This window comes from Agelaius tricolor, unplaced genomic scaffold (genome assembly GCF_023055355.1).
Source record: "Agelaius tricolor isolate 1412-34295 unplaced genomic scaffold, bAgeTri1.0.p SCAF_24, whole genome shotgun sequence".
Classification (NCBI taxonomy): domain Eukaryota; kingdom Metazoa; phylum Chordata; class Aves; order Passeriformes; family Icteridae; genus Agelaius; species Agelaius tricolor.
Genome location: NW_027269284.1, coordinates 12,896,594 through 12,923,676, shown reverse-complemented (window position 1 = coordinate 12,923,676; position 27,083 = coordinate 12,896,594). Strand labels below are relative to the sequence as shown.

Genomic DNA, 27,083 nt, shown 5'->3' with positions numbered 1-27,083 from the left:
TTTCAAGCCAATACTTTAAATTCAGGATTAGAGAGTGCAATAGTCATGGAAGTCACTGAACATTTTCTTTTTTATTGACTTTGCTGCAACCAAATTTTGCTCAGTAATTTCAGAATCTAACAGAAACCAGAATGTGATGTGATCTTCTATACAGAAATGTGCAGAAATTGTCACTGATTTTTGCATCAAGGCTAGAACTTTTGCTTAAAATATGCAGTATAAATTAAGAAGTCATACAGACAGATACTGAATGTTTCTCCATGTGCACACTGGGTTAGGACACAGCACCTTGGGCAAGAAGATGTGGGTTCCTTAACAAATAGACAACCTGTCCAAACATCCCAGAGAAACTGGATCCAAGAGTTGTTGGGATCTCCATTTCAACTCCTGTCAAGCTTCCTTTCCTCGCTGCCAACCTCTAGAAATACAACATCAGGCCAGAAGGGCCTTTGATCTGACTCAGCACAGCCATTTTAAATTTGTGTTCCTAGTTTTGTTCCAAATATTTCACGTGAGGGCTAAATTAACAACCTCCAGGGTTCCAGTGGTTTGATAGCCTTCAGAGTAAAACCTTAGCTCTGGCTTGAACTTGTCTACTTCTAGCTTCCAGTCACTGAATCTCATGATATCTTTTTCTATTACATTAATGGAGAATCCCTCCTCAGAATCATCTCTCCATGTAAATTCTTGCAAAAAATTACAAAGTGTACTCTTAAACTAGTCCATGAAAATTCAGTATTTTAATCACTTTATCAGGTAATTTTTCTTGTAGTATTGTAATTCACTGCCACAAACTGGCTGCCCTTCTGGCCTCCTGAGGTCTGGCAATTCATGGTGGATGCAGATCACTGTTCCTCCCTCTCTCTCCCTTCTCTCCTAGATGATCTTCTTGCTCGTGAAGAAAAGTCAGAAAATTGGCAGCATATCTGCTCTGGAGATACTGTGGTTCACAAACTGAATATTAACCCAAACAACCATGAAATTCAGCATATGTTTACATTCTGAACCCCAGAAGATGAGGAACCAACATGTTCTCTCCTGTTATTTCTATCAGGTGGGAGTGGTAAGTTCCAGCAGTAGGAAGGTGCAACAGATGGTAACGTTAATCCTCTGCTACTACTCAAGCATGAATTTCTGAATAACCTCAATTCTGTATGACCACATGCTCTAGGCCTGGAAATAGGACCTCATATTCACAAGCTCCTCTGTAAGCAATGAACTTCAAACATTGTTTCTTAAGGGTTTGTGTCTTCAGTGCCTAGGTCTACCTACAGCAGTACCACAAGGTCTCACCTGCTCCCTTGTGTGCCAGGGCACACTCTCTGAGAAAGAAATGCTCAAGCTCAAACCCAGAGCTCTGCTCACTTGCCAAACAGTAAGCACAGCTGTGTGATGGCTAGCCAGCTGTGGAACACCTGTGCTTCGCCTTCCTTTCTTCCCTCCTGTGTAACTGCTTTTTTTCCCCACCCCAAAGTTGAAAGAATTTAACCTCCTGAGGTTTGTACATATTTGCAAACATGGCTAAGTAGGTCAGTGTGTTCAAAAGTCCTTCCAAAGGAGGAAAGAATTCATGGAAAAGGAAACACCTAGTACTACAGGTGCTTAAGACTAATTTCCTTAGATAAAGAGATAAAAAGATTATTGTGCACAGTGTCAGCTAAGTAACGCTCATGAGCTCTTCTGCTTAGTTCACTATTTACTGCTTGTACCAGCATTTTATTCCCAACATACTAATGTTGAGAAATACCAGACTAAAAACTCACGTGACTTTGCTGAAAATATTTCAACATATTTACAATGAATTGCTTACACCTATGACCTCTCTAGCTCTAATACATTTAATATCTGCAACATAGACCTTGCACAGTTTTCAGTCAGAAGGTCCTGCTGCATCTCTTGTGTGTTTGACGAAGTATTTTGGTGACATTTACTGAACATTGCAATGCTGGTCAACAGTTTTACAACACTACATGTTGGTTGACAGTTACAGCTTTTGTCAAACTGATGTGCAATCTCAGCTCGGCCCAGTGTTCCTGTTTACTTTGAAATGTTGCACAAGCAGATCAGTATGACAGGCAGGTGTTTCTGGTCCATTCGCCTCGGATGTTAAACAAACACACTTAACTGTACTCGTTTGGTACAAATGCTGCAAAGGGTTGGGTGCAGATTCCGTGCTGCAGCATATACAAATAGCTTTCCTAGGACCTTTCTTGGTGAGGTCACACTGCAAATCCTGTGTCCAGTTCTGTGCCCCTCAGTTCAGGAAGGACACTGAGGTGCTGAGCAGGGCAACAGAGCACAAGTGTTGTGGGGAGCAGCTGGGGGTGTTTAGCCTGGAGGAGACCAAGGTGGAGCTCACTGCTCTCTAAAACACTTGGGAGGAGCTGTAGCAGGTGGGGGACGGTCGTTTCTCCCAGGCAAATAGCAATAGGACAGGACAGTCTTAAACTGCTTGCTCCAGGGAAGGCTCTAGGTTGGACATTAGGAAGAATTTCCTCAGAGGAAGGGTGGTTAGACATGGGAATGGGCTGCCCAGGGATGTGACTGAGTCATCGTCCCCGGAGGTTTTTAAGGGAAGACGACGTGGCGTTCAGTGCCATGGTCTAGCAGACGAGGTGCTGGGTCACGGGCTGGAGTCCTTGACCTCAGAGCTCTTTTCCAACCTAACTGATTCCGTACGTGTTTTTTACATCCGCAAGCTGCTACCTTGGCCTTGCCAAGGCACGGGATCTCCAGTCGTGCAGTACTGCAGCTCACTAGGATGAACCCAGGGCTGCGCTGCCGAGCAGTGCGCATCCCACACCGAGACCCGCCGGGCCGAGGCAGGCCCGGCTCTGCCGCTCCCGGCGGGAAGGGGCGGGGCCAGCCGCGCACGCGCGGGGCGGCAGGCGCGGTCACGCGGGGCGGGCGCACGCGCGGTGCGGATGCTCGCGCCGCCGTTCGCGCCGCCGTTCGCGGCGCGGCTCCATGGGGAGAACATGGCTCCCTTCCCCGAGGAGGTGGACGTGTTCTCCGCCCCGCACTGGCGCATGAAGCAGCTCGTGGGGCTCTACTGCGACAAGGTAGCGGACCGGGGCGGTCCCCGCGCCGCTGCCCCGGGGCGGGAGGGAGGGTTTGGGGAGTGCGCAGCTGTCGGCGCCCCGGCCCCGCCGGTAACTTCTGCCCTGCGCTGCCGCGGGGCTCCTGAGCCCCTCACGGGCGGCCGGTGCCGCTCTCCGGCCGCGCACGGCTGGGGCTGCCCTCGCTGCCCTGCCGGGAGCTGTGTCCCGCTCGGCCCGGCGCGGAGGGGCGGCGGTGCCGCGCAGGGAGCGCCCCCCGCCCGGGCAGCCCGGCGGAGCCGCCGCGGGCCTGGCGCTCCCTGCGCGGGCAGCGCGGCCCGGCCGTGCTTGCCGTGCTTGCACTCCGGCAGCGCACGGGACCGTGCTTGCGGGTCTGTGCACAGTGTTCTGCTGGTGAGTGGCGTAAAGGTACCCTAGGTATGTGCTTTTATTTTAAATAGAAGTAATTTTGCTCGTGAACAAAGGTAATTTTTATTCTTGCATCAGGGTGGTTAAGTAATCAAGGCTGGTGTGTCACCTGAAAGGCAAACTTCCCTGCAGCAGCTTTGAGTGTTGTGGGAGGGTTTTGGGCCAATACTTCACAGCCAGCACTCCTACTGCAAGAAGTTTTGCCTCCCATCTCCGGGCATAAATGGCTGTTTGGGAGAACCAGATTGGCTAGAGAGATTTAAAAGAACGGTGAAGTTACATGAGAGGCAGTTACAATAGCTTACTGCTGCCAGCAGCATGGGGGAGTTCATGCTTCCCGATTTCCTCATGGCACCTTGCACTGCTCTGGGATTCACCACATCCTTTCGTGTGCCTCTTCCATTTGCTACCAGGTTAAAGAAAACCTACAGCTGTTTTTGCAGGATTTGCCAATTGGACAGGCTGACCACAGGGTCTGGGGGGGAGGAGAAGGGGAGATCTTGTGTAGTTTTTTTCACTTTGCCTTCTATTTGAGAGTACATTTGCAATTAACTTAATCTGTGGCGGCAGAAAAATTTGTGCTATTGTAACAGAGTGGATTTTATTGGAATGGAAACAAACACCTCCACTGACTCCTGGTAGCTGTTTCAGTGTGTTTTTGACAGCAGCTGAACAGGTTTTATTTAAACATCCAGATTTTGTAGTCGTTTGGGTTTTGTTCCTAGAGAGGCATTTTTGTCACTTTTATTGAGCCTCCCACAAAGTTTGGACCAAATTTGCCATGCCTGATAAAGCTTCCTGGGGAGCAATTACTGGTTTTCCTGAGTATTGAAAAATTTTATTAAAACTATCCAGTTTGTATTTTTCATAATCTTTTATTTTCTAAGAGTTTTTATACAGGAATTTTCTTGCTCCCCTGTTCTTTTGAGTAAGGGCAAGCATAAAGGAATGGCACTTTTTAAAAAAAGTGTTCAATTTTATGTCCTTAAACCCTGTTGCAGAACTTGGGGCGTGTGCCTTGCCTGTGACTTCTTATAATGTCAGCTTTGCACCAGAAAAGCTCCCACTATTTGAATTTCTTTCTTGTGTGATTGAGATGCTGCAATTAGGTAAGTCTGTAGTTCTGCTTACATGGCAAGTGTAACCTCCAAAGCCATGCTCATGATAAGTTTAGTTTGACCTTGAGGGTTCTTTAATTTTGTGAATTATGTGTTACCTGTGTTCATTGGATTCCCTGTACACTGTAATATAGTGCTGCTAGTGTCTGAATTTAGTAAATTCCACTGGATGTTAGTGAGGGTGAAATGTGCTTATCCATCTTTGCTTCTCAGGAGAACAATTACATTGTTTCTGATGGATGAAGTACATAGGCACTTAAATGATCCTTTAGGACAGAGATACACAGTTTATTTTGTTCTCCCAGGACTTCATGTGAGACAGAACAGTAAACTGGACATTTAAGCTGTTTAGTGGTTTAGGAAAGTTATTCTACTTTTTTAGCTGTTGCTAGCGAAGATCTCCCTGTACCTTTGCTGCATTCCTAAATGACATTTTTACCTGTGTTGTATACACTGCCCTGGACTTGGATAATATGAGTAATTAGAATTATGTTTAATAAGGAGATCCACACTGTTGCCAAATCTATCTCCTACTCTGATGATGAGAAGATTCGTTAAGTGCTCTGAGGATGTCCCCCCTGTAGGCAGTGGAGTGCTACAGCAGACAGTCTTTATAACTGAAATGCTTGTCCTGATGCCTGACGTCATCTTTGCTACAAATAGAGCAGATTCTGTTTTCCCATCTCTAGTGAACCGTTCTCCGTTTTCAAAAAGATCTTGTGTTGATTTGCAGTTGTAGCCCTGTCCTCCATCTTAGCTATGTGTTCTCTGGCTTAAGCAAACGGATTCATTCTCCTCCATCACGTGGGTCACGCTTGCTGTACCTCAGTGTACTTGTTGCTTTTGTCAGAACTAAGCTGCCATTCTCTAACAGTTTAAGCTGACTGCTGCTGTTATGATTGCCTGCCTCTCTGGCTCCCATCAGTGCTTGAGGTGACTCAGGCTCCAGACTGACAGAAAACATTTTTTTTTTTGAAGCAGGGTGGGTTTTCTGTTGATGTAGTGCTGCCAGCAAGCCCTGGTCAGATCGGTACTGAAGCCAGTGGGAGGCAGAGAGTGGGACTGTGACAGCCAGCAGCTAGATTGACTGAAGCTACTGTGAAACCTCAGCCTAATTATGTCTGTGTTTTCCTGAAATCTTGTGCAGAACAGGACAGCGCTGGTGTCGAGTAGAGCAGATTTGTTGTTCTGCAGTTCTTTTTTTAACAGCAGCGTACTTGCTTTGTGCTTCTCTAATCCCATGCTTCTCTGAGGACTGATGCTCAAATTCCCTCTCATTTTTGTCATTAGGCTCCTGTCCTGTATGGAGCACTATGCACTGGTCCGAGTCAGTGTGCTCATGTCCAGTGAGGCAGTCTCTGTTGTCGCATTATGGTCTTGTGTTTTCTGCACTTGAGAATGTGCCACTTGTGTAATACCAGCTTTCCTAGCTGTGTCTGAAAGTATTGTATCTGTCACAAATGAAACAACACAGATTTCAGCTGATAATGAAAATCCCATTTTGGTCTGGCTGGAGACTGGTAGCGTGGGCTTGAGAGCACTGTTTGCAAGTGTTTGAGCTACCCAGTGATTTCCTGCAGGCTCAGTTACTTTGCTCTAAGGTAAAACAATACCAAAAACCTTAGAGAGATCATGATCTGTAACATGTATCATTTCTGTTGTAAGTGGTTTGGTTATCTTATCAAAAGGAAGTCAGATTCTTTTTTCTAAACAAATCTGCCAATTGTTAATTCTTATAGCTTCAAGATTGGGACTACTAAAGTAGCAGACTCTGGTCTACATACAGCCTGCAATTAAATTTTGGCTAGGCCTTGCTCAGAAGCAAGACACTATGTCTTCCAGTATGGCATTTCAAACATCCTGCTCGCTTGTGGAGTTACTGCAGCCAAAGCATATTTTCACATCTTTGTGATGCAGAATTGCCCAGCAAGTTTAGGGTGCTTTAGGAGTAGGAAAAATGGTTGCACTCTTAAGTGCTGTAATGAAGATAGCGGTGATTGCTTGTTCTCACGTCCTTGTGTCTGCCTCTCAAAACTGGTGTGGGACTTCATACTGTGACTGAGTGGCTGTGATAACTGGCTGCTGCTGGAAGGGTTAATTGCTGATGATATCCTTTATGCTTGTCTGGCTGCGTGATGAGCAGCTAGTTCATCTGGGGAACTGAAGCGAAAGGTGATTCAGTAAAACTGGCTCAGTAAGAGGTCAAACAAGCTCCAGAACCAGGTTGTCAGTATGGGAGGGAACAGGGTGAACCATGGCAGGAGGGAACAGCTGCTTTAATAGCTCAGCTTTATTGTGAAACCTTTGGGTGTTTGAGCAAAAGCATCTAAGGTCCTTCTTTTGTTTGCTTCACTTCAGTCTCTTGTGATCTCATCTTTCTACAAAAGACCTCTGCAGTTATTTCTCATGGTTCAGTAATTGCTTTGGCTAGTTCTTCCTGGAAATTTAGATCAATTTTGTCATATTCTGGTGACTTGAATGCATTGAACTTGCATAAATATTTAACTAGTGTTTTTCTTTTCTAGTCTACACTTCTGACTCTTAGCTAAAAATTATTAGCCATAAATATTTTTTCTGGTTAATTTTTTCATGCAGATTTGAGCAAAGAAGACATTAATTTTTTCTGTTGTCATCTGTCTTTCCTGTTAAATAGTCGACTTAAAGTATTGCTTTTCTTCTCTTATAATCTCTGTTCTCTGTCCTCTTAATTTGAAGTCTAAATGCTGTTCTGTTCAAGTTGCCTGCACTTACCTTTGGCTTCTGCTGAAGAGAATGAAATGGTTTCATATGTTAAATTTGTGATTTTCTTGTGTCATCTGTAGTATGATGAACCATTTAGAAGTGAAAAATCCTCTGAATTGAGTGGATTTGGCATTGTAAAGCATTGGACAGGGCATTTTATGACCACATCAAGATCATACTTTTTCTGGCAGCCAGGGGGACTGAAATCTGAAAAATTGGACCAATTAACTTAGGACTTACTGTTTCAAAGTGAAATGTTTTTCCCTTGATGGCCTTGAGAGCAGCAAATGCATGTTCCAAGAAGAAAAGTGTATCTGTGTTTCTAATAAAAAAAAAGCTGGTAAAGCTTTTTTTCTCCTTTTGAAATCCCTTTTCAATATTTCAGTACACTGCCATTAATTTTCCACTGTTGCTTCAAGTAACTATGTGTTGGTTTAGAAATTCATAGTTTTTGGTTATTCCCAGTTAATGTGCTGTAGCATTGAGCATTTGCCTTCACCTTTGCTTGGGATGAAAGAGCTGCTTGAGATGTTTAGCTGTAGTAAGTCTGCAAACTTAGGCAGGCTTTCACTGCAGGCAAAAGATGGAAGGAAATTAAATCTCCTCATTAGCATCCAGGGATAGAGGGGCAGTTTGTTGTCTATGTCTGTTTCATCAGGAGCTATACCAGTTATCTTTTTTGAGGTTTTTCAGAGCTGTATAGCAATTTCACTTTTTTCAGGACACTTCCAGCACTTGTTGCTACCTTCTCATACTTTCTTGAATTTTGTCTATCAAAACACCTATTTTTTCTTACTTACCAGATGCTTTTATTTCTTTTTTTTTGCCTGCCAGACATGATAGCAGTTTTTTCTCCCAAGTAATTGCTTATTAACTATTTTTGCCCCAGCATTAAATGAGAAAAGTTTTCTGTTCACCTTTCACACACTGCTCTGATTTTTCATCCTCTGTCCCAGTCTGTTCTGGAGAGCAGTAACAACCCACCTTTGTCCTTTTTGGAACAATTTATTCTCTCATGTTCTGTGTTACAAAAAAAAAAAAAAAGAAACTGGTGCCTTTTAGGAATCCAGGAACTGTAATTAGTGTGTATCAGTGTTAGTACAGGTTTTGTGCAGTTATCCTAGAATATGCTCTAGCTGATTAAATACTGCAAGTTGTAATTCTTGACTTTTTTTCTTACTTGGCTTTTTGCTTTTACAATTAGTGCCCAAGATGGATTAAGCTGGAGTGGAGAACTTTTCCAGTGTCCACCTTTGTGTTAGGAACTTACAGTCAGGCTGATGCAGAGGTGCAAAGACATTTTTGCTCTGATTCTGTGAGTTACTGCAGTGGGAGATTTCACTCCTGGGGCTTCAGGTATGACCTTACAGAGGGCCAGAAGACCAGGTCTTAGTAGAACCTGTATCCTTGAGGGTATAAACCAGGAAAGAAGTCTTCCATGGCATTTAGAATAGTGTGACACAGGTAGATAAATAACAGCATGGTTGCAAGTGTTCATCATGTTTTCATTCAAGGTCCTCATAGCTCATATATTTAGTAGCTTTTAAATTGGTTTTAAATTTTTTTATTCTTTTTGGTTCTTCTCTACAGACCTGGTGATATCTTTTTTTCTTTCAGCCTTGGTAAGCTTCTGCCTGTGGAAATCACATGGTGAAGGAGGCTTAGCTGATCTTATCAGTGCATCTTGAGCTGTGCTTTCTACTGTGAACCCCAAGAGGATCTGACATTTGTAGCAATTGCATCACTGAAAATCTTGGTTGAGTTAGTCCCATGTTGTTATTCATATCTCATTGTGAAATGCTCTCCATGGTTCAAAACCTGATCTATAGGTGTTCATTAGAGAAAATTGACTGTGGATATAGTACAAGACTGATATGGAAGACACCAATGAAAATGGAAATACAGGAGGTTTTTTCACTGTTCTCTTATGTTTGGCATTTATCAGCTTGATCTTAGCCTTTGAAAATAGAATATGAGGTTTCACCTTCCCTGTTGCCAGTGTTCTTTGAAAACAAAATAATTCTGAAATTTTGTGTGCCTGAATCTTCTGTGCTGTTTGTTGGTTGGTTTTGGTTTGTGGGGCTTTTTGTCTGTTTTGCTTGGTTTGGTTTTTTTTTTTTTGAGTAGTTGGGTTTTTTAAAAAGCAGTTTCAAGACTTTAGTGATGCTGCAAAACAACTAGGAGATTATACAGAGGATGGGGTTGCATTGAGAAGACAACATGGGAAAAAAGGGCATTTGAAAGCTTTGGATTTCTTGTTGGGTTCTGCCACATTCTGTCCTTCCTGCTTAAATAATTGCTATTATTTGGGTTGACCCATTGCCAAGAAAAGTGCCCAGGGTGGAAAACTGATTTCTCCCCTGATTTAAGGCTTCATGCACATAAACAGGTGGGAGTGTGAAGCAGTTTAGCTAATTCTCTTACTGTTCACCTCCTATATTTTACATAAAGAGCAAGCCAAGGAGAGGTAACACTGAGGACAGTCATTCTCTTGGCTTGGCTACCTCAGCACCTGAGTTCTTCCTTGGGGACAGTATCAGCTGAACTTCTTGGGGATTCCTAAGTAGGACATGGCTTGTAACTGGGTGTTACTGGTGCTCCAGCCAGGTGAAAAATGAACCCAGTAAAAGGCAGAGCTCCTTCCTGGATTAGTACACCAGAGGGATTCATCTTGCAGCTGCATGATTGCCAGCACATCTTGCAGGGAAGCAGCAGGAATGTGCAGTTAGAGGCAGGGCTGCTCCCTCGGTGTGTTTCCTCCTCCATGCCCACGCCCTCATTTCCAGCAGATTAAGTATAACATGAAACCACATGCTCTTGCTGTTGACACAGGCACACCTTGTTATGGATTTTGTTCCTCCGTTTTCTTGTGCCTGAAATTGAGATAAATGCCTTTGCAGAGTCCAGGTTTGTCCTTTGAATTTTAGTGCTACTGCAAATGCTGAGTGCTAATACCTAAGAATGTAACAGTGAAAAGATACAGCTGACTAGTAATGCCTGCTCCTTTTTTCTTCTGGTACTATTCTATTATAAAAATCAGTTGGTTTTTTTTCATAGAATTGTAGAATAGGATAATAGAGTATTCTGGGTTGGAAGGGACCCATCAGAATCATTGAGTCCAATTCCTGGCCTTGTGCAAGAATCCCAACCCCAAGAGTCACACCATGTGCCTGATAATGTTGTCCAAAACGTTCTTGAATTCTGTCAGGTTTGGTGTTGTGACCGCTTCCTTGTGGAGCCTGTTCCAGTTCCCAGCCACCTTGTGGGTGAAAAACTTCCCTGATATTTATCCTGATATCTTTTTTCTTTTAATCAGAATGGTCTACCAGCTCCATAATGAAAAATATTTTACTATTTCTTAAATTAGTTTTAAATCTAATAAGTTAACTAGTGGTAGGAGTCTAGTCTGCATTGATTATCAGGAATATTACATCTTTTATTTCATATCCTATGGCTATCAGCTGATTGTCTTGATGTGGTTATACATAGAATATAGAGGAATGACCACTCAAAAATTTAACTTGGGATGACACATGAGAAAGAACAACAATTGATCAAGAAGACCAGGAAGAAAAAAATGTCTTCAATTTTTTTAGATTCCAGACTGAATTTTTAAGGTTAGTGCTTGTTCAGAATTCACATGCTTATAGGGAAAACCTCCATTTGAAATAAAGCGGCTTGTGAGTTTGTACCCATATGAAACTTCTTAACCTTGAGAAATTATTCCATTTTAAATTTGTGAAATCTATAGGGAGAGTGAAAAAATAGTTTTTTCTGCTCCTATTCTCCTTCCTCAATTTTTTGTTGTTTTCCAGCTTGTAGTTGGGAATAGAGATAGTTGTAACTGGGAATGTTAGCATGCAGCATAGACTTTGCTTATGGCTGTGCTAGTCTGATAAGAGCAGTGTGCTTTTTCTTTATTCCTCTTTGCTGCTTTCTCCTTGTTGGTTCATAGTATGGTTGGGAGGAAGAAGCAAACATTTTTCACTTCTTAAATGTATTTTTGGCATAGTTAGTAGGAAAAAACTGTTTCAGTTTACTCACTGTAAACTAACATTGCTGGAAAATTAATTTCCTTCTTCTGAGAAGACATTTTTCCATGTATAAAACACTTCCAGAAATCAAGTTAAATACTGTGTTTTGTTTGGTTATTTAATTAGCAGTTTTGAGCTTCCTTATTTATTCACAACATTTTGGATAGAAATGTCTATGTCTTCATCAGATAGAAAGTTTAATTTTTTTTTTTATGAAAGCACTAAAGCCATGAGGGAGCTGCAAGAGTTGAGGGTAGAGTTATTTCAGTTGAGTGTTGTGAACATGAAGCACTGTCTAAAGAGCAATTGCTGTTAATATTGCCAGGATTGGTATTTTGTTCTTTAAGCACAAAAATTAACCAGTGTGTTTTAGTAAGGAAAGATGTATGTTTGCTACAAGTCTGTACATTCATCTTGACTGTGTTAATTGCTCTGTTATAGTCCAATAAGGTGAACACTCACCTAAAGCTGGCATATACTTGTCTGAGCTACAAAGATTTTTCAAGTATGGCTATGCTTTAATTGCATAATTTTTTTTCTTTTAATAAAAGTTTAAAGTTTAATAATAAAGTTTAACAGTTGCATAATTTTTTTTCTTTTAATAAAAGTTTAAATAAAGTGAATTTAAAAGCTCCTGGCTACTTCCAGATGATGGCTGCATCCGCCATAAGTCTCCGACGTGTTTCAAACAGACATTACAATACAAAGGACTGACTGTTGTTTGGGCAGTTGCTCAGGCTGTTTGGGTTATGAATAATTCTTAATTTCAGGAGCCACTGAAACTGTTGCTCTTGTGGTACTGCTCCTCAATTAGAGTTTGCATTCCAAACACAAAACCAGTTGTGCTGTAATGTACAGCTGTTTAAATGTAATGTCTTCAGAAGCCCAGGAAGCTCCCAAGTTTCTTGAACACTGGTGGCTGTGGTTTAGTGCTGTGGATTTTAAGCCTGTTCAGGGTTCTCTCAGGCTTTATATTTTTGATGAGTCAAAAAAAATCCATTATCCAGTCCATTTCTTCTTCCTTGCCATTCTCTCTTTGAATCTGGGGGTGTGGGATTTTTCTTCTGGCCCTACTAATCTCCTGCACTCGTTTTCCTTGTTAGAGCTGGTGAAAAGTGGACCTTGGAATGGAGTAGCTGCTGTCTGTTAATAGTCTTGGTCCCCTATCATGAGACTTCATCAATCCTGGTAATGAAATTACAGGTCTGACTGAGTGACTTTGTTGCTAGGCTATCTGTCCTCTGAAAAGCCAGTTGTTCTCAGCTTTGGCTGACCTTTTTAATACAGTGATTTCTGATTCAAGTATAGTTACTGAACTTCAATATCTTCTCCATAGATCCTAATCTGCTGGATATCTCTGCTGGAAGCCTCAGTAGCAGAGGTGAATACACAAGTGCTTCATGTTACAGTGGCTTCTATAACAATCCATTTCTAATGGATGTTCTTGCATGCACATTGATTATTTATTTATTCTAGATTTGTGGATGACAATAGGTAGATTCAACAGAACATTTTGAGTCTTGAAAAGGCTTTGAGTCAAGATGATGAGCAGATGCCAGTTTTTTATCAGAACCATTTTCATTATTTGTTTTTAAAGCCAACAGCAGAATACAGTAGATTTGTGGAACCTTCCTGTTACCCACTTCAACAGTCTTGTTTATATTTTTTAAGTCAATCAAAATGCTAAGCATTTGGGAGCATGTGGGATTCTTGGAGGGAAAAGGGTCTTTGGAGACTGCCTTCAGTCACTTTGTGGATCCTTATGGGTAGAATGAACTGTATCAACACTGTCCTTGATCACAGGAAATGCCACCTGAGAAACCCCAGTTAGTTATTGAGACGTTACGCACAGGTTCTGGGAGGCGAGGAGGCTGTCCTGAGGAGTTGCTTCTGTGCCCTTGGCCTGTGCTGGCTCAGGCTTCTTCTTTTCAGTGTGGAAAGTCAAGCCCTCAGTTTCATGTAGTGCCACTGCTTCTAATGCTGTATTCTCTCGGTGTAGTGGGAGATTGAAATGGCCTTTGAAGCCAAGATCTTTCCCCATTAGGAATACAGAACAACATATGCTTCAAATCCTAACAGTGTGTTACAGGCATAAATTTTTTCTGATTTGATGTCAGTAGTTGGTCTAAAGTGTATTGGAAAAAAAAGAGAAAAACCAAAAACCCCTCTTAAGCCTCACTGTATTTTCTCTCACTTCTGGGGCTAAGTAACTTTGTCTTTCCATAGTGAGAGTCATTTTGCTCATATGTAGCATGTAATGTACAGTATGCACAGCTGACTTGGAGTTGCATAAGGATTTGGCAGGTGTCCAGCATGTTTCAGTTGCATTTTGCTGGTGCCTGCCAGGAAGTGGCAATGCAATGTCACAATGAGTAAGTACATTTGGGGGTTTTTAATGAAAAAAAAAATTTGCATATCTCAATTTGTAGTTGATTTTGATGTAAGTAATATGTATGTCTCAGATTCCCATTTCTTGTAAAACTCATAGATTCCAGAGTCTTTATAGGTAAGCCACTTTGGAATATTATGGTAGCTTGTTTTCTGAATTGGAGTCTACTTTTAGTGCTTGGTCTTGTAGCCTGCTACTGCTGTAGGCTATGATTCTTGAAGCTGTGCTTGGAATAAAGCATAAGAATGGAATAATCTCTGGTTTTCTATGTTCACTGAAGGAAAATGCAGTTTTTAAATGTATTGTTGCTGATGGTGACTGTACACATGTAAAAATGGCGCTACTGTATTACCTAGAATTTTGATCTGTCTTGATTTGTTGGGTTTTGCTCCATTGGAAACCTTCTCCAACAGCTAATGTAGTTTGTATTCACTGGTAGGACTCAATATTCCTTATGGGTAATACATCCCTAAGGAGGGGCTCAGGGGCCTATGTTAATGGCTTTTTTGTAGGATCAAAAATGTGGATTGGGAAAGGTCCTGTCAGTAATCTGCTGGGCTGGGGAGATTGCATTGACTTCCGCCAGGAAATCTTTCTACGTTTGTTTGCCTCAGTATTTCACAAGATTTAGTTTATGTTGCTTAAATACAACTTTGATTTCAATGGCTTCGTTTTGTGTTTAAAACTGATGGTGTTTACCTTTTATAAGTAAGGGAAGTGATGAATTCCTTGGAGCTGATGCCTATTCTAAGGATTTAACTTGAGTTTGACATGATTTTCATTGTTTTTTCATGAACTTTTTTTTTTTCTAGCTTTCCAAGACCAACTTCTCCAACAACAATGATTTTCGGGCTCTGCTGCAATCCCTTTATGCTACATTCAAGGAATTTAAGATGCACGAGCAGATTGAAAATGAGTGTATCATTGGTTTGCTTCAGCAGCGCAGCCGGACTGTGTACAACGTGCACTCAGACAACAAACTCTCAGAGATGCTTAGCCTGTTTGAGAAAGGGCTAAAGAATGTCAAGGTAAGTAGGCTATGACAGATTAGTGACCTGAGGAAAACATTCTGTGATTACATATTAGTTTGCCTTGGCTCTTCATATTCTTTATGAATGAAACTAATGAGAAAGAAGAAACTTTTATTTCTAGTCCAAAACACAAATTCTTTTGCCATTACCACAATTACTGAGTTTCTAGTAAAAAAAATTTCAGAGATATGTTTTGTGACAGACAGTCTTCACAGTATAATTTGAGGTGTTTTGGAGAGATAGCAGGAAGTTTCAAATATAAAGACTGTTCGGCTAACTGCTCAGAAGTTCCTGGCTATAGAAATAATGGGGTTTTATTAATTAGTTAGGAAACCTTGAGGATCTTTTTTTTGGTGATTGTTGTCACAAATGGAGATGATTCCCAGACTTACAAAAAAAGCAGCATTGTTTTATTCTGTGGCTCATGTACTCCTTCCATTAATCTGTGGCTCAGCAGTCCTGTTAGTAGTCCAGTCATCAAAGAACTCTGTTATTTCTGCCTCTGGCTTTTTTGATAGCGACTTAACTCGAAGCTCTTCTCCAGTAGAATTCTTCTTGAATTCTTCCATGTCTTTCTCTAAGGATACCCAACTCAACTCCTCCTTCCTTCCTTCCTATATAAGAACTATAGTGTCCAGTTTGACATCCCACATTACATTTCTAGTATGTGTGGTACAGATTTTCAGTAAGAAAAATACTAAATATGCCATTGATTGACTCTCTTTTACCATCTGAGCCTCATTTTGACTTGGGAACCCTACAATGATTTTTTTCCCTATGCATAATAAACCTTAAATTTTGCTTTGTGTCCATGAACAAATCAGGAAATGGAGGAAAGAAGGAAATTTAATACTTGGCTATGTGTTAGACCTTCTCTGATAGGATGCTGGTGTTATTCTGTTACTTGATTTCTTAAGTGTGCAAAACCAGATTTCTTTAGTGGTTAGTTTAATTTAAACTGATGGCCTGATCTTGTCTCTGTAATAGTCAGGGTTTCTTGATGTTGTAGAAGCTTAAAAAGAAAAACAGCATTCACAATAAGAGTTAGGAGGAACTTCAGTATGTTGCAATTACTGGGCAGATTTCAGAACCGGCTTCTTACCAGTGACTCAGAGAGTAGTCTTAACAAATTTATACATGAGGTTGGATGAACTTGAATGTTTACAAGTCATTTCCATCTTTATTTAAGAGTTCTTTCAATTTCCAAAGTAAAAATCTGGACAGGAAGCCTGACCGTAAATTTCGATTATAATTTGGAAGTTAGAATTTTAGAATAACTAAGGTAAAATGTATTCAGTTAAAAGATCAAGTAGAGCTGTTTTATCATAGAACACTTTATATACAAACCATGCAAATACTTAAATTAGTCTGCTACTACTTTGAACTTTGTGTGAGATTGCATATTGGCAGATTTCAGTCTTTGCTCCTAAGTAAAAATGGGATTAGAGAAATGAATTCATATATGCTAAGACAATAAATGGGACCTTTGCTCTGCCTGTTAAAGGCCAGTACTCAGTGTCAGCGTCATTAAGTAAACACATTCTCACCATGAAGTAGGGCAAACCTGCTGCATGCATGGGAAGGGCATAATGGGCTTTCCTTTGAACCACTGCTTTATTGGACAGTTCAATCCTTGGATGACTGGATGAGATTGGGTAACCATTAAGTCTTTGCTTTCTTCTCAGAATGAATATGAACAGCTAAACTATGCGAAACAGCTGAAGGAGAGATTGGAGGCCTTTACCAGGGATTTCCTTCCTCATATGAAAGAGGAAGAGGAGGTAGGTAAAGATTTTCTTCAAATGTGATGAAGACCTTCCTTGGGGTTTGGAATAACTGAATAGGGACAAATGGCTCAGAAGTTCGTTGTTTCTTCAGTTCTCTGTTTTTATTGCTATGCTAATTTACATTCAAGACTATGGTGTCATTGTTCAGTACTCTGACTGAAAAGTGACATGTTCTGAAACTGAGAATATAGGAAGTTAATGCTGAAATTCTAATTCTTAAAAAAATTGATAACAGAAGTCCATTGGGCTAGGATTGTTTGCAGCAAGTAGTTTAAATGGATATGTAGCAAAACTTAAATGAGAAAAGAGATGTCCTGTAAACCAGTGCTTCATGACTCAAACTGACACTCCCAAACAGCTTCTGACCTATATTTGAAACACAGACTAGTACTGCCAGTCTGATGATTTATGGGTATCCAAAAACTGGGAAGCATCTTCTCAAGCCTGTCCATGGGAAGTCTTTTCTCATGTTTTTCTTCCTTTTTACTTTGCCTTCCATGTGAGTACCTTGATAAGTTATATAGGTTAAGCAACTTTAATCCCTTCCTTATTCTGGTGGGGAAAACAATTAAAACAGCTTGCCTGATACTGTGCTATGTTCTGTCAGAAGGTAGGGAGTTAGAATTTAAAACTTCCATGGTCCTGTCCTTAGGTTCACTTAATGAATAACATGTTTTACTTTGAGAGAATTTGAAACAGGAAATTCTGTGTAGGTAGATCTGTGTAGCGTTACTGATTAGTTCTGTCAGCACCAGATTTTTTTTTCCCTTTTTCCTTTGTGTTAGGTTTTTCAGCCAATGTTGATGGAATACTTCACTTATGAAGAGCTGAAAGATATTAAGAAGAAAGTAATTGCACAGCACTGCTCACAGAAAGAGGCTGCAGAATTCAGAGGTCTCAGTAAGTGGAATCAAGCAGAAGAACTTCAGAAGGTCTTTAAGTATTCTGTGGATGAGAAGGCAGATCAAGGTGAAGTATCTAATTAAAGTAACTTTTAAACTGCAGTTTTTATCTAAACAACACACCTAGTGATGTACCTAGTTACATATGGGCAGAAAGAGTAGTTCTTATAAAATGGGCATATCTGCAAACCAGTTTTGAAACTTCAGAAACTTAATTGTTTGATATGGGCATCTTGGCAAGTTGTAAGGGAGATAGTACTTCACTATTTACCTGTTCTCAACAGTCTTCTTCTCTCTTCCCTCCCATGTTAATATTTGATACAATAAACAGATAGAAAATGTAATTAACTTTTAATTTCATGCTTCTATTGAAATTATATTTTCTATTTCCAGAGTCTGCATTTCATTCTTGGTTTGTAAGCTTTGTAAGCTTTTTCTGTTGATGTTTTAATAACACAGAATAGTTATCCAAGTGACAATATTTCAGATTAAAAGCATTCACCTTCCCAGCTCCTCTACCTAACTTTCCTGGGCCTCTCAGGAATGAGAAAGGATCTGTGAGTAATGCAAGTGAATGAATCTGTGCAGCATGTGAATAAGTCAGAGGAAATGTGTGTTCTGAAAGTGGGTACTTACTTTGCATTTATCTCCAATTACCTTTTATGGTGAAACTTAGAATAAATAACTACTAAAGTAGACTTCAGGCTCATTTTATGACTCCTGAATCAGCCTAAGTTGTCAGTATTTAGAGTTTTCTCTCTTAACAAAAAAGAATTGATGCTGCAAGGAAGGGGAGTTAATGTACCAAAAGTGTAAGGCTGGTGTGAGTCTGATATACGGAGTGAGCTCTCAAGACTGAGTTTGTGATGTTGATAAAATGTGCTGCTCTCATTAGAGAAACTTGACTAATTACTCTGTATCAGATTTTCTTGATAAAACTTGACTTCTCTGAACTACTCAACTGGTCGTTTTCTGCCCTCCAGGTGAAGCCTTCAGAAAAGATCATGGTCCATTCTGTGAAATACTATTGAGTCTTAACAGATGAATGTGACAGACGTAGCTTTGTGGCATTACTTGCTGTTAAATCTAGCTGGAATAGCCGTTTTTGGGACAATAGTAATTCTGCAATCATTGTGTTTCAGGCTTTGGGAGAGGAGAATATGTATTTTTTGTTATTTTTTAAGAAAGGGAAGAAAGTAAAATAGCTTGCAGTCCTGTGCAAGCTTAACTGCATTTTCCTGCAAAATTCTCTGTAATTCATGCAGCAACATGCTAGTTGTACAAATAAATACATTGATTCATAACTGAAACTGTATTTAATTATATTTTTTGAAGTAGCAATAGCTTATGATGTGATAAAGTTTACATTATGCTCACTTTTGAAGCTTCTTTGCAAAACAAAAATCTAATGCTTCTTTTTCTGTAAAAGTTCTAGGCACTTTAGAAGTAAAACCCCACTATAAGTAAAGCCTGCTGTTTCGAAGGACTCCTAAAAACTCCTTTAGGAGTTTTTCAAGCAAATTTTTCTGAAAAAAAGCCATTAAAAATCTCTTAAAACAGCCAAAGGCCTCACTAACCAAAGCTCTGAATTTGTTATTTTATATAGTGTGCAGCTCTCTTTGCAGTATGGTGATCAGGGAGAGCTGTTGGAAATAGTTCCTACTGCTGTCCATTGAAGTATTAATTACAGTGGTCAAATTTTCGTCTCTCACCTAGTACTTAGCATTATCTCATCTTAGTACTTAGTATTTATTATTTTACAGCCTGAATGGCTCATCATCATTCAGAAGTTAAAATTGTCAATGCTAGCTGCTAAAGCTAGAAATAAAGTTCAAGACAGGTGCCAAGAGTTGAGCATGAACTTTTCTGTGTCCCAGTCAAGAGGCTGAGTGCTTCCAGCGAGAGTGGTCCCAGCTGGTAGGTTCTGCGTGCTAGTACTGTTTCCTGGGAATGTGGCAGACCAGGTACAGATACCACCTGCAACAGAAGGCATTTTTCTTAAAGCATTTCATTTATAGCAGGTATGGCTTTCATCTTTCTGTGGTTGAGTAGCATTAATTTACTTTTTTTTTTTGAATGAGTGAGCCAGATGAGAAAGTGGCAAACAAAAAACTGAGCTGGTTTGTTGTTGTTCAAGGTGTTTCATTACAGTGAAAGCTTTTTAAAGCCAAACCAATACCTATCTTTAACAGTTGTTAAAAATTTTTCAGACATATTTTTTGATTTTTCAAGTCAAAATGTGAGTTGCACTGGTGTTATTAAAGCTGTGAGGCCGTGCTTCAGTTAACACATGCTTTCTGTATTTCAGAAACCGAAGTAACAGGGCACACCACAAATATTACTAATCTCCCTCCTGAAGTAATGGTGACCATTTTCAGTTACCTTAACCCCCAAGAGTTATGTCAGTGTAGTCAAGTAAGCACTGAATGGTCACAGTTGGCTAAAACTGGATCTCTGTGGAAACATCTTTACCCTGTTCGCTGGGCCAGAGGTAAGTTCCATTTAACTCCTTTGAAAGCACATCCATTATCAGAATTTTTGGGCCTGTAAAAAAGAGCATTTCAGTACAGGCTGACAGCTGAGCATGTGAGGTGGTTCTTTCTGACAAGGATAGTGTCCTGAAACTTGATTGAATGTTAAAAATCCCCAAAACATACATCAGTCTTGTAGAATTAAGAAACTAGATGTTGTCTTGGTTGAAACTCCTGAGCACATTTTGTATCCAGCTTACCTAGTTTTATTGAGGTAAAATCCCCCTTTTTTGCTTGTATGAGTGCTAATAATATGTTCACTAATACAACATCTGAATTATTAAATAATCAAAGGAGTTTTGAATTATAAATGCTGCTGTTACACTTATATCAGTAAAATTATTTTCTTAGGTTACTAGGTAGAAATGAAATGCATAACTGCTGAAAGGAAGTTCAAAATAAGTGGAGTTCTAATGTTTCCTCGCAATTTAGTTAAGCTTCAAAGAAAACTGAATGAATGTTTAATTTTAGTATTGATTCTTTAGGTGTATTACTTCAGTAATTTCTACTGCAGTAAGTGTTTTTTTAAAAATTTTTCCCTCAAACTCTTCTGTTAATTAGAATTTACTATTGAGAAGTGTGACCTTTGCAAAAGTACCTGTTCAAATAGACAAAATACTCTGTATTCCAGTGAGGCCAGTTACAAGTCATCAGAATGTATTTGTAGCCTTATGTCCATATTTATGTGAGTATTAAAGAATCACTGGAGTATGGAACTGCAGGCTTCACAGTGCTGTCACGTCAGTGTAGTTCAGTAAAACGAGAAAGTCTATGCTGCTTAATAAGTCTTTTGTATGCCTTTGAGATTTTAAGAGAAAAAGTTGTGTTTATATAACTTAGCTTTAGAGATACATAAAAAGTAAATTCTTTATGGCCTCTAAAATTTGTACAAGGCAGAGAGGAATTAAATAACTTCTTGGTCTGAATTTTTCTTTCTTTTTTTTTTGGGGGGGGGGTGGTAAATCTTCCTGAAAGCAATAGTTTGTTTCATGAGCTTCCAAAGACTGAGTAGAGAGGCTCCAAAATTCAAATTCTTAAGTTTGCTTTTGCAGCATAGTTGTCTTGACAATTCAGTGCTGCACACACACACACCAAAAAATAGATAATAGGCAATTGGTAAAGTGAGTGCTTCTAAACCTGGCTTGGTGCAACAGGAAGCTGCTCTCATGATGTACTGTTTGTACTACTACAGTTGTTTGTACACAAGTGCTCTAACTGGGTGGAAGCTTCTCAGATGGGATTTACTGCCACAGGGAGGGGAAAAGAATTGTATTTTTATGTAGGCTTAGTCAAATTTTTTACTTTTTTTCCCCTCCTAGTACACAGAAGGCCTCTGAGGCTTCTTATGCAATATGAAGATGGTGGATTAAAGATGATGAGAAATGTTACCAAAACTTCATGGTTGACAGTCAATTAGGATTTCATTGTCATTGTGTTATTCATAGAAGAAACCTTGTTCTTTTAGCTATGACTCAACAGGAGTTGCTCTTGCTTTAGGAAGAGTAGGGTTCCCCCCTGTGAGACAGTTCAATAAGGTGGTTTGTTTTTCAGTATGTGTACATTGAGGGAGGCAGCCGAGCTGCTTATCCTGAGCCCAGCGCTGCCATATATCCAAACTTGAAGTAAATTAATGCCTGTGCAGTAACCTCAAGAGGGAAGGGGTGCTCCACCAGCTAAAACAGCAGAGCTGTTGCTGATCTTCATGTTCATCCAGATGTTCTAAAAATGTTTGTGTATTGATTTGAGTCATATGGATGTTACAAATATTCTGTAGCTGTTTTAAGTAGGATACTTTCGGAATTTGTTTTTTTGTGATCTTGGAGTTCTCACGTGCGGGGACTAAAACCAGGCTGGTTAACTGTATATTTGTGATATTCCAGAGGAAAAGAGAGATCTCTTCAACCCAGTGTTAAACTAAAAGCTGATGAATAATTTATATACCAGAAGGAACTTGAGCACCTACACAGTCCAAATATTACATGATTGTTTCTGTTATTTTTGTGATCATATTTGTCCCTACTAAGCAAGTGAGGATAGCAGGCGTGTGTGTCTCAGGCAGAATAAGCTGTGAGTTCTGGGATGGTACTGAAACTGTTCTAAGAATCTTTTGAAGATTGAACTGTTGAATCTTTTGAAGAATCTTTTGAAGCCTTAGGATAAAGATCAAACAAAGAATTATTTTAAGGTTTAGTCCAGTCTTAGTTGAGATGAATTCGAAATTCATTTATGTCTCTTAAATCAGGTCACAGTATACTGAAAAGCTTTCAGTGCCGATTTATGCTGCAGTGAGAAATTTTTATTAACTTTTTTTTCCTTCTTTTTGGGGGGTGGTGGTGAGTAGGTGATTGGTACAGTGGTCCTGCAGCAGATACTGAGACTGAACCTGATGAGGAATGGGTGAAAAACAGAAAAGATGAAAGTCGTGCTTTCCAGGAATGGGATGAAGATGCTGACATAGATGAATCTGGTAGGTAAAATTGATTTTGGTGAAGATGACATAGCTGTAAGAAACAAGCTGAGTGGAAAAAAAGGGAGATGGAGGTTGGTAGGAGAGAAGCAGGCATCTGATTTTAATGACTGGAATTAATTTGTCTAGGAAAGAACAAACATGAGAGGAGGTAGAAGAGTTATGGGGATGTGTCTGAAGGTACAGGCTAGACTTCATCTCTTCAGAAAATTTGAATGAATCATCTTGCATCCTGATGCACTCTAGGCTTGATTTAAAATTTGTCCTAAGCTGTTAAATTACAGCTATAGATAAATCTATCTATCTAGATAGATGAAATGCCCTGTGAGATAGTATTTTGATATCTAAAGCAAGTTGTTGGAAACAGCTGCCCTGAGCAGTACATAACCTGTAGTAAATATTTCTCCAAGTCCTTTAATGATTTTAATTCTTTCTCTCTGGGTTTATTTTGCAGAAGAAGCAGCTGAAGATTCACTTGCCATTAATATAGCACAAATGGAAAAACGTTTACTTCATGGCCTAATTCATCATGTCCTCCCGCTTGTAGGCTCCTCAGTGAAGACACTGGTACTGGCCTACAGTTCTGCAGTGTCCAGCAAAATGGTGTGTGATTTGAAACTTTAAATTGTGCAACAATAATAATTGTGGCTATGCAGTCTTTAATTAATAACTGACGTGCTTGGGGAGTGTAAGTGGGTTGCAGTCCAAAACAATGCTGATTTGTAAGCTGTCTCCAGACACTGTGTGCAGCCTTAGTGGCTTGTATCTTTACTGATTATTTTCCTTTCTTTCAGGTTAGACAGATCTTGGAGCTTTGCCCCAACTTGGAATATTTGGATCTCACTCAAACCGATATTTCTGACTCTGTATTCGAAAGGTTAGATAATTGTTGTTTCCTTTTAAAAAAACTTATAATCCAGGTTTTAATGTGGGGCAGAAACATTCAAGCATTTCTTAGTCCATTGCCAAGAATGAAAGAAATAAAGAGAAATCAAAGTAGTAACTCCCATGTGACTTGTGACTAAGAACTAAAACAGGGTAACAAATCACTAAAATACCAAGTAAAACATGTAACTTTGTAGTGGCCATTTAAAATTCTGTCTTCACTACTGGATGCTTTTTACCTATCAGTGTGTACCTAGCCATAATAATAGTTGTGGTTTTGCTCTAGTATTTAGAACTTGTCCATAGATTTTTATGGAGTTGCTCAGTTAAGGAAGTTCTCTTGGCCTGCTACAGCTGCTAGGGTGTGGAATACTGCTATTTCAGACACTCCAATCAAATGATAGGCAAAGCTCTAAGGCTTAGGTGTATTGTCTGTGAATTCCTGAGTGTTACTGAGGTTTGCAGAAATGTCATTGTCAGTGGGATGGTGTATGGATGCAGAACCTCCACCAGTGGTCTTACTGTGGTATTGACACTTATCAGGCATTTGTGTTCTGCATTTACATCATGTAATGCTCTCAGGTTGTGTGAACAGTCCACACAAAATCTTACCAGCATGGGAACAACACCCTGCAGCTTGTATAAGAAGTTTTATTTGAAATAAAACCTTCATAGAATTTTCAGGGCTCATTTCCTGCCCTTGGTCACAACCACCCCAGGCAGTGCTACAGGCTGGAGCAGAGTGGCTGGAAAGCAGCCTGGTAGGAAAGGACTTGGGGTGCTGTTTGACTTCAGGGCTCAGAAGTCAATATTTAGTGAAATTTACCTTATTTGTCACTCATCATATATCTGTATTTACAACACTCCAGTTTGTAACTCAGAAAATGAGTTTGGCTTGCTCTAAATATAAATAATCACTTACAGAAATAAATTTAGAGTAAAATCAGATAAATTAAATTATTTATATAAATTAAAATTGAATATAAATTTACCTATACTTAAATGTATACTTATATATACTTAAAGAAGTAAATGATAGTAACATTAACTATGGATAGGTAAAGGTCATTTAAATCACTTACATACTTTTATAGCTAATAATGTAAAATATTACTGTAGATAAAATTTCTATTCCACTTGAAAAAGGTAAGACTAAGGGAGTAAGCTTTTGTTAAAATGAAAAAGTCTGATTTTTAATTAATGATGGAATAATTAGAAGCACAGGTTCAGTTTCAGGAATCCATCTAGTATTCCTAGGAGAAATGGGAAAGGGCAGGAGGACGTATGATCTGAGCACACTGGCATTTCAGCCAAGCTTGAGAAACTCAAAATTCTAGAAATTACAACTGTTACAATACTTCAAACTGAGTATGGAATCTCAGATGTATTTTTGGGGGGTGAAATTTTGGGGATGAAATTTGCTAGCTCAGTATTTTCAGCCTTTTGAGAAGTAACTTTGATATTTAGTAACTCAGATGTGTCTTGGTAGCTTCTGGTGAGTATAATGCCCTTGTTTTTCGAAATTGTTATTGTGTGTATTTGGTGCTTGCAGTCTGATCTATTATTCAAACATTCATTCAGTATATAGCAACTTTGGTCTTCTTTAAAGTCTCAGTACATGGAGAAATATAAGTTGTTACTGATTCATGAATGATTTCATGTTTCTCTAGACATAATTTTTCTAGGCATATACAGAGCACTTGGAGTATCAAATCTAATCTGTCTGGGGTAGCTTCTTTGTCTATTATGATGTGAATATATATATATATAATCTGAATTAATAGAAGTACTTTACTTGTGAAGTGTTTTTTCATACTTTTAGCCTTAACAGCTATTTCTGAGCAAAACTTCAAAAAACTCAACCACCACCACTCAACCAAATCACTTCTTTTTTTCCCCCTCGATTTCAGTTGGTCTTCAGTTGGGTATTGTCAAAATCTACGCCACCTTGATCTGTCTGGATGTGAAAAAATTACAGATGTGGCTGTAGAGAGGATTTCCAGAGCACTGGGTATCATATCAACTCATCATACCAGAGGTATTCTGAAAAGCTGCAGGAGCAGGAACGCTAAGACTTTGTGGAAAAACAGAGAGATTACTTTGCAGTCCAACCAGAAGTATAATGGTTTGCATGAAATCAGCAATGAAAATCTCATTCAGGGAGGAAATGGTGAGCAGCACTGGACTAAACCTGACAGCTCAGAAAACTTCAGTTCTGCTTATGTGTGGATGCTAGATGCAGATGATTTAGCTGACATTGAAGATGCTGCAGAGTGGAGACACAGGAATGTTGAAGGATTTTGTCTTATGGAACCAACATCCCATATTAATTGTTCTGCATTGTGCTACAATAGAGACATTTATGGGTTAAGGACTAGAGGGTGGCAGCAGCACTGTGCTTCTACTGACTTGATTTACTGCGGTCACTCGTTTTGTTGTGCTGGGACAGCACTAAGAACTATTCGAGCACTTCCAGAGTCCTCTGCACTGTGTAGAAAACCAGTAAGGACTAAGCAGTCAGAGAAAAAAGACTCTGCATACTCTGGGAGTGAAAAAACAGAGGAAGAGACTGCACGAGTTCTTCAGTTTCTCAGTCTGTCAGGCTGTTACCAGATAACAGACCGTGCTCTCAGGTGAGGAGATGTTGTCAAACTATTTTGCTGCAGGATATTTTTTCTGATTTTATTTGTTGGGCTATTCTGGGATGAATCTGTGTCATTTCAGTAGAAACATTTTTATTGAAGAAACTGGTAAGTTTTAAGTGGTCTTTCCCTCTTAAATAGTTACAGTACTGGACTTGAAAACTTTTTCCAGCTTTTCTTTTGGAGATAACAGTAAAATCTTTTATATCTGTCTTCTGAAGTCAAGTATTTTTGTGAATTTGTTGTTCTAGACAGTATTAATGCTTTTAGATTTGTTAGTTGCTTTATTGTTTAGAAATTGTGTTGATTCACTAATTTTTTCATTATGCCTGCAGTATGCTTGAAATTCTGTAAAACTGGAGGAGGATGTCGTTTAACCTGTCTGGATAACAATATAGTTTAGGGACAGACTGAATCAATGGGCTGAGGCCAGTTGTTTGTTCAATGAGATGAAGTACCAGGTCCTGCCCTTGGTCACAGCCACCCTAGGCAGTGCTACAGGCTGGAGCAGAGTGGCTGGAAAGCAGCCTGGTAGGAAAGGAGCTGGGATGCTGTTTGACAGTGAGTGAACACCAGTTAGCTGTGCCCAGGTGGCACCTGGCCTGTATCAGCAATAGTGTGCCCAGGACCAGGGCAGTGACTCTTTGTTCTTGGCGCTGGAGAGGCCACACCTCAGATGCTGTGCTCACTTTTGGGCCCCTCACTGCAAGGAAGGCATTGAGGGGCTGGACTATACCCAGAGAAGGGCAGTGGAGCTGGGGAAGGGTCTGGAACATAGGTCTGCTAAGGAGTGGCTGGGGGGGCTCAGCCTGGAGGAAAGGAGGCTCAGGGGTGATCTTCCTGTTCTTCACAACCACCCGAAAGGAGGCTGTAGCCAGGTGGGGTCTCTTCACTCAAGTAGCAAGAGAAAATGGCCTCAAGTTGCACCAGGGGATGTTTAGATTGGCCATTAGGAAAAAATTCTTCACTGAAAGGGTTTTCAAGCATTGGAAGAGGCTGCCACGGGAAGTGGCGTACCTGGAGGTATTCAAAGGCTGTGACACTTGGTGCTGTTAGTGGTGGATTTGGCAGTGCTGGGTTAACAGTTG

The 27,083-nt window shown here is 40.0% G+C and overlaps 1 protein-coding gene and 1 long non-coding RNA gene across 6 annotated transcripts in view; both read left to right on the top strand.

The window, feature by feature from the left end:
• The first annotated feature begins 2,897 nt into the window (after nt 1-2,897).
• The window catches only part of FBXL5 (F-box and leucine rich repeat protein 5), a 34,191-nt gene continuing 10,005 nt past the window's right edge, over nt 2,898-27,083 (top strand). For 2 of the 5 annotated variants that reach the window (XM_071447312.1, XM_071447311.1), the window contains exons 1-9: nt 2,898-3,062; nt 14,563-14,778; nt 16,467-16,562; nt 17,354-17,537; nt 19,779-19,961; nt 22,343-22,468; nt 22,923-23,071; nt 23,263-23,345; nt 25,264-25,986. In XM_071447312.1, the coding sequence (XP_071303413.1) occupies nt 2,925-3,062; nt 14,563-14,778; nt 16,467-16,562; nt 17,354-17,537; nt 19,779-19,961; nt 22,343-22,468; nt 22,923-23,071; nt 23,263-23,345; nt 25,264-25,986 (1,898 nt within the window). In that variant the 5' untranslated portion in view covers nt 2,898-2,924. Of the gene's footprint in view, nt 3,063-13,848; nt 13,868-14,562; nt 14,779-16,466; nt 16,563-17,353; nt 17,538-19,778; nt 19,962-22,342; nt 22,469-22,922; nt 23,072-23,262; nt 23,346-25,263; nt 25,987-27,083 lie in introns of those variants that run through there. The other 3 variants (XM_071447310.1, XM_071447314.1, XM_071447313.1) reach the window with 3 other exon arrangements.
• LOC139599745 (uncharacterized) lies at nt 4,492-9,370 on the top strand. Its single transcript, XR_011682296.1, has 2 exons — nt 4,492-4,576; nt 8,945-9,370. It is a non-coding gene; the product is annotated as an uncharacterized lncRNA (long non-coding RNA).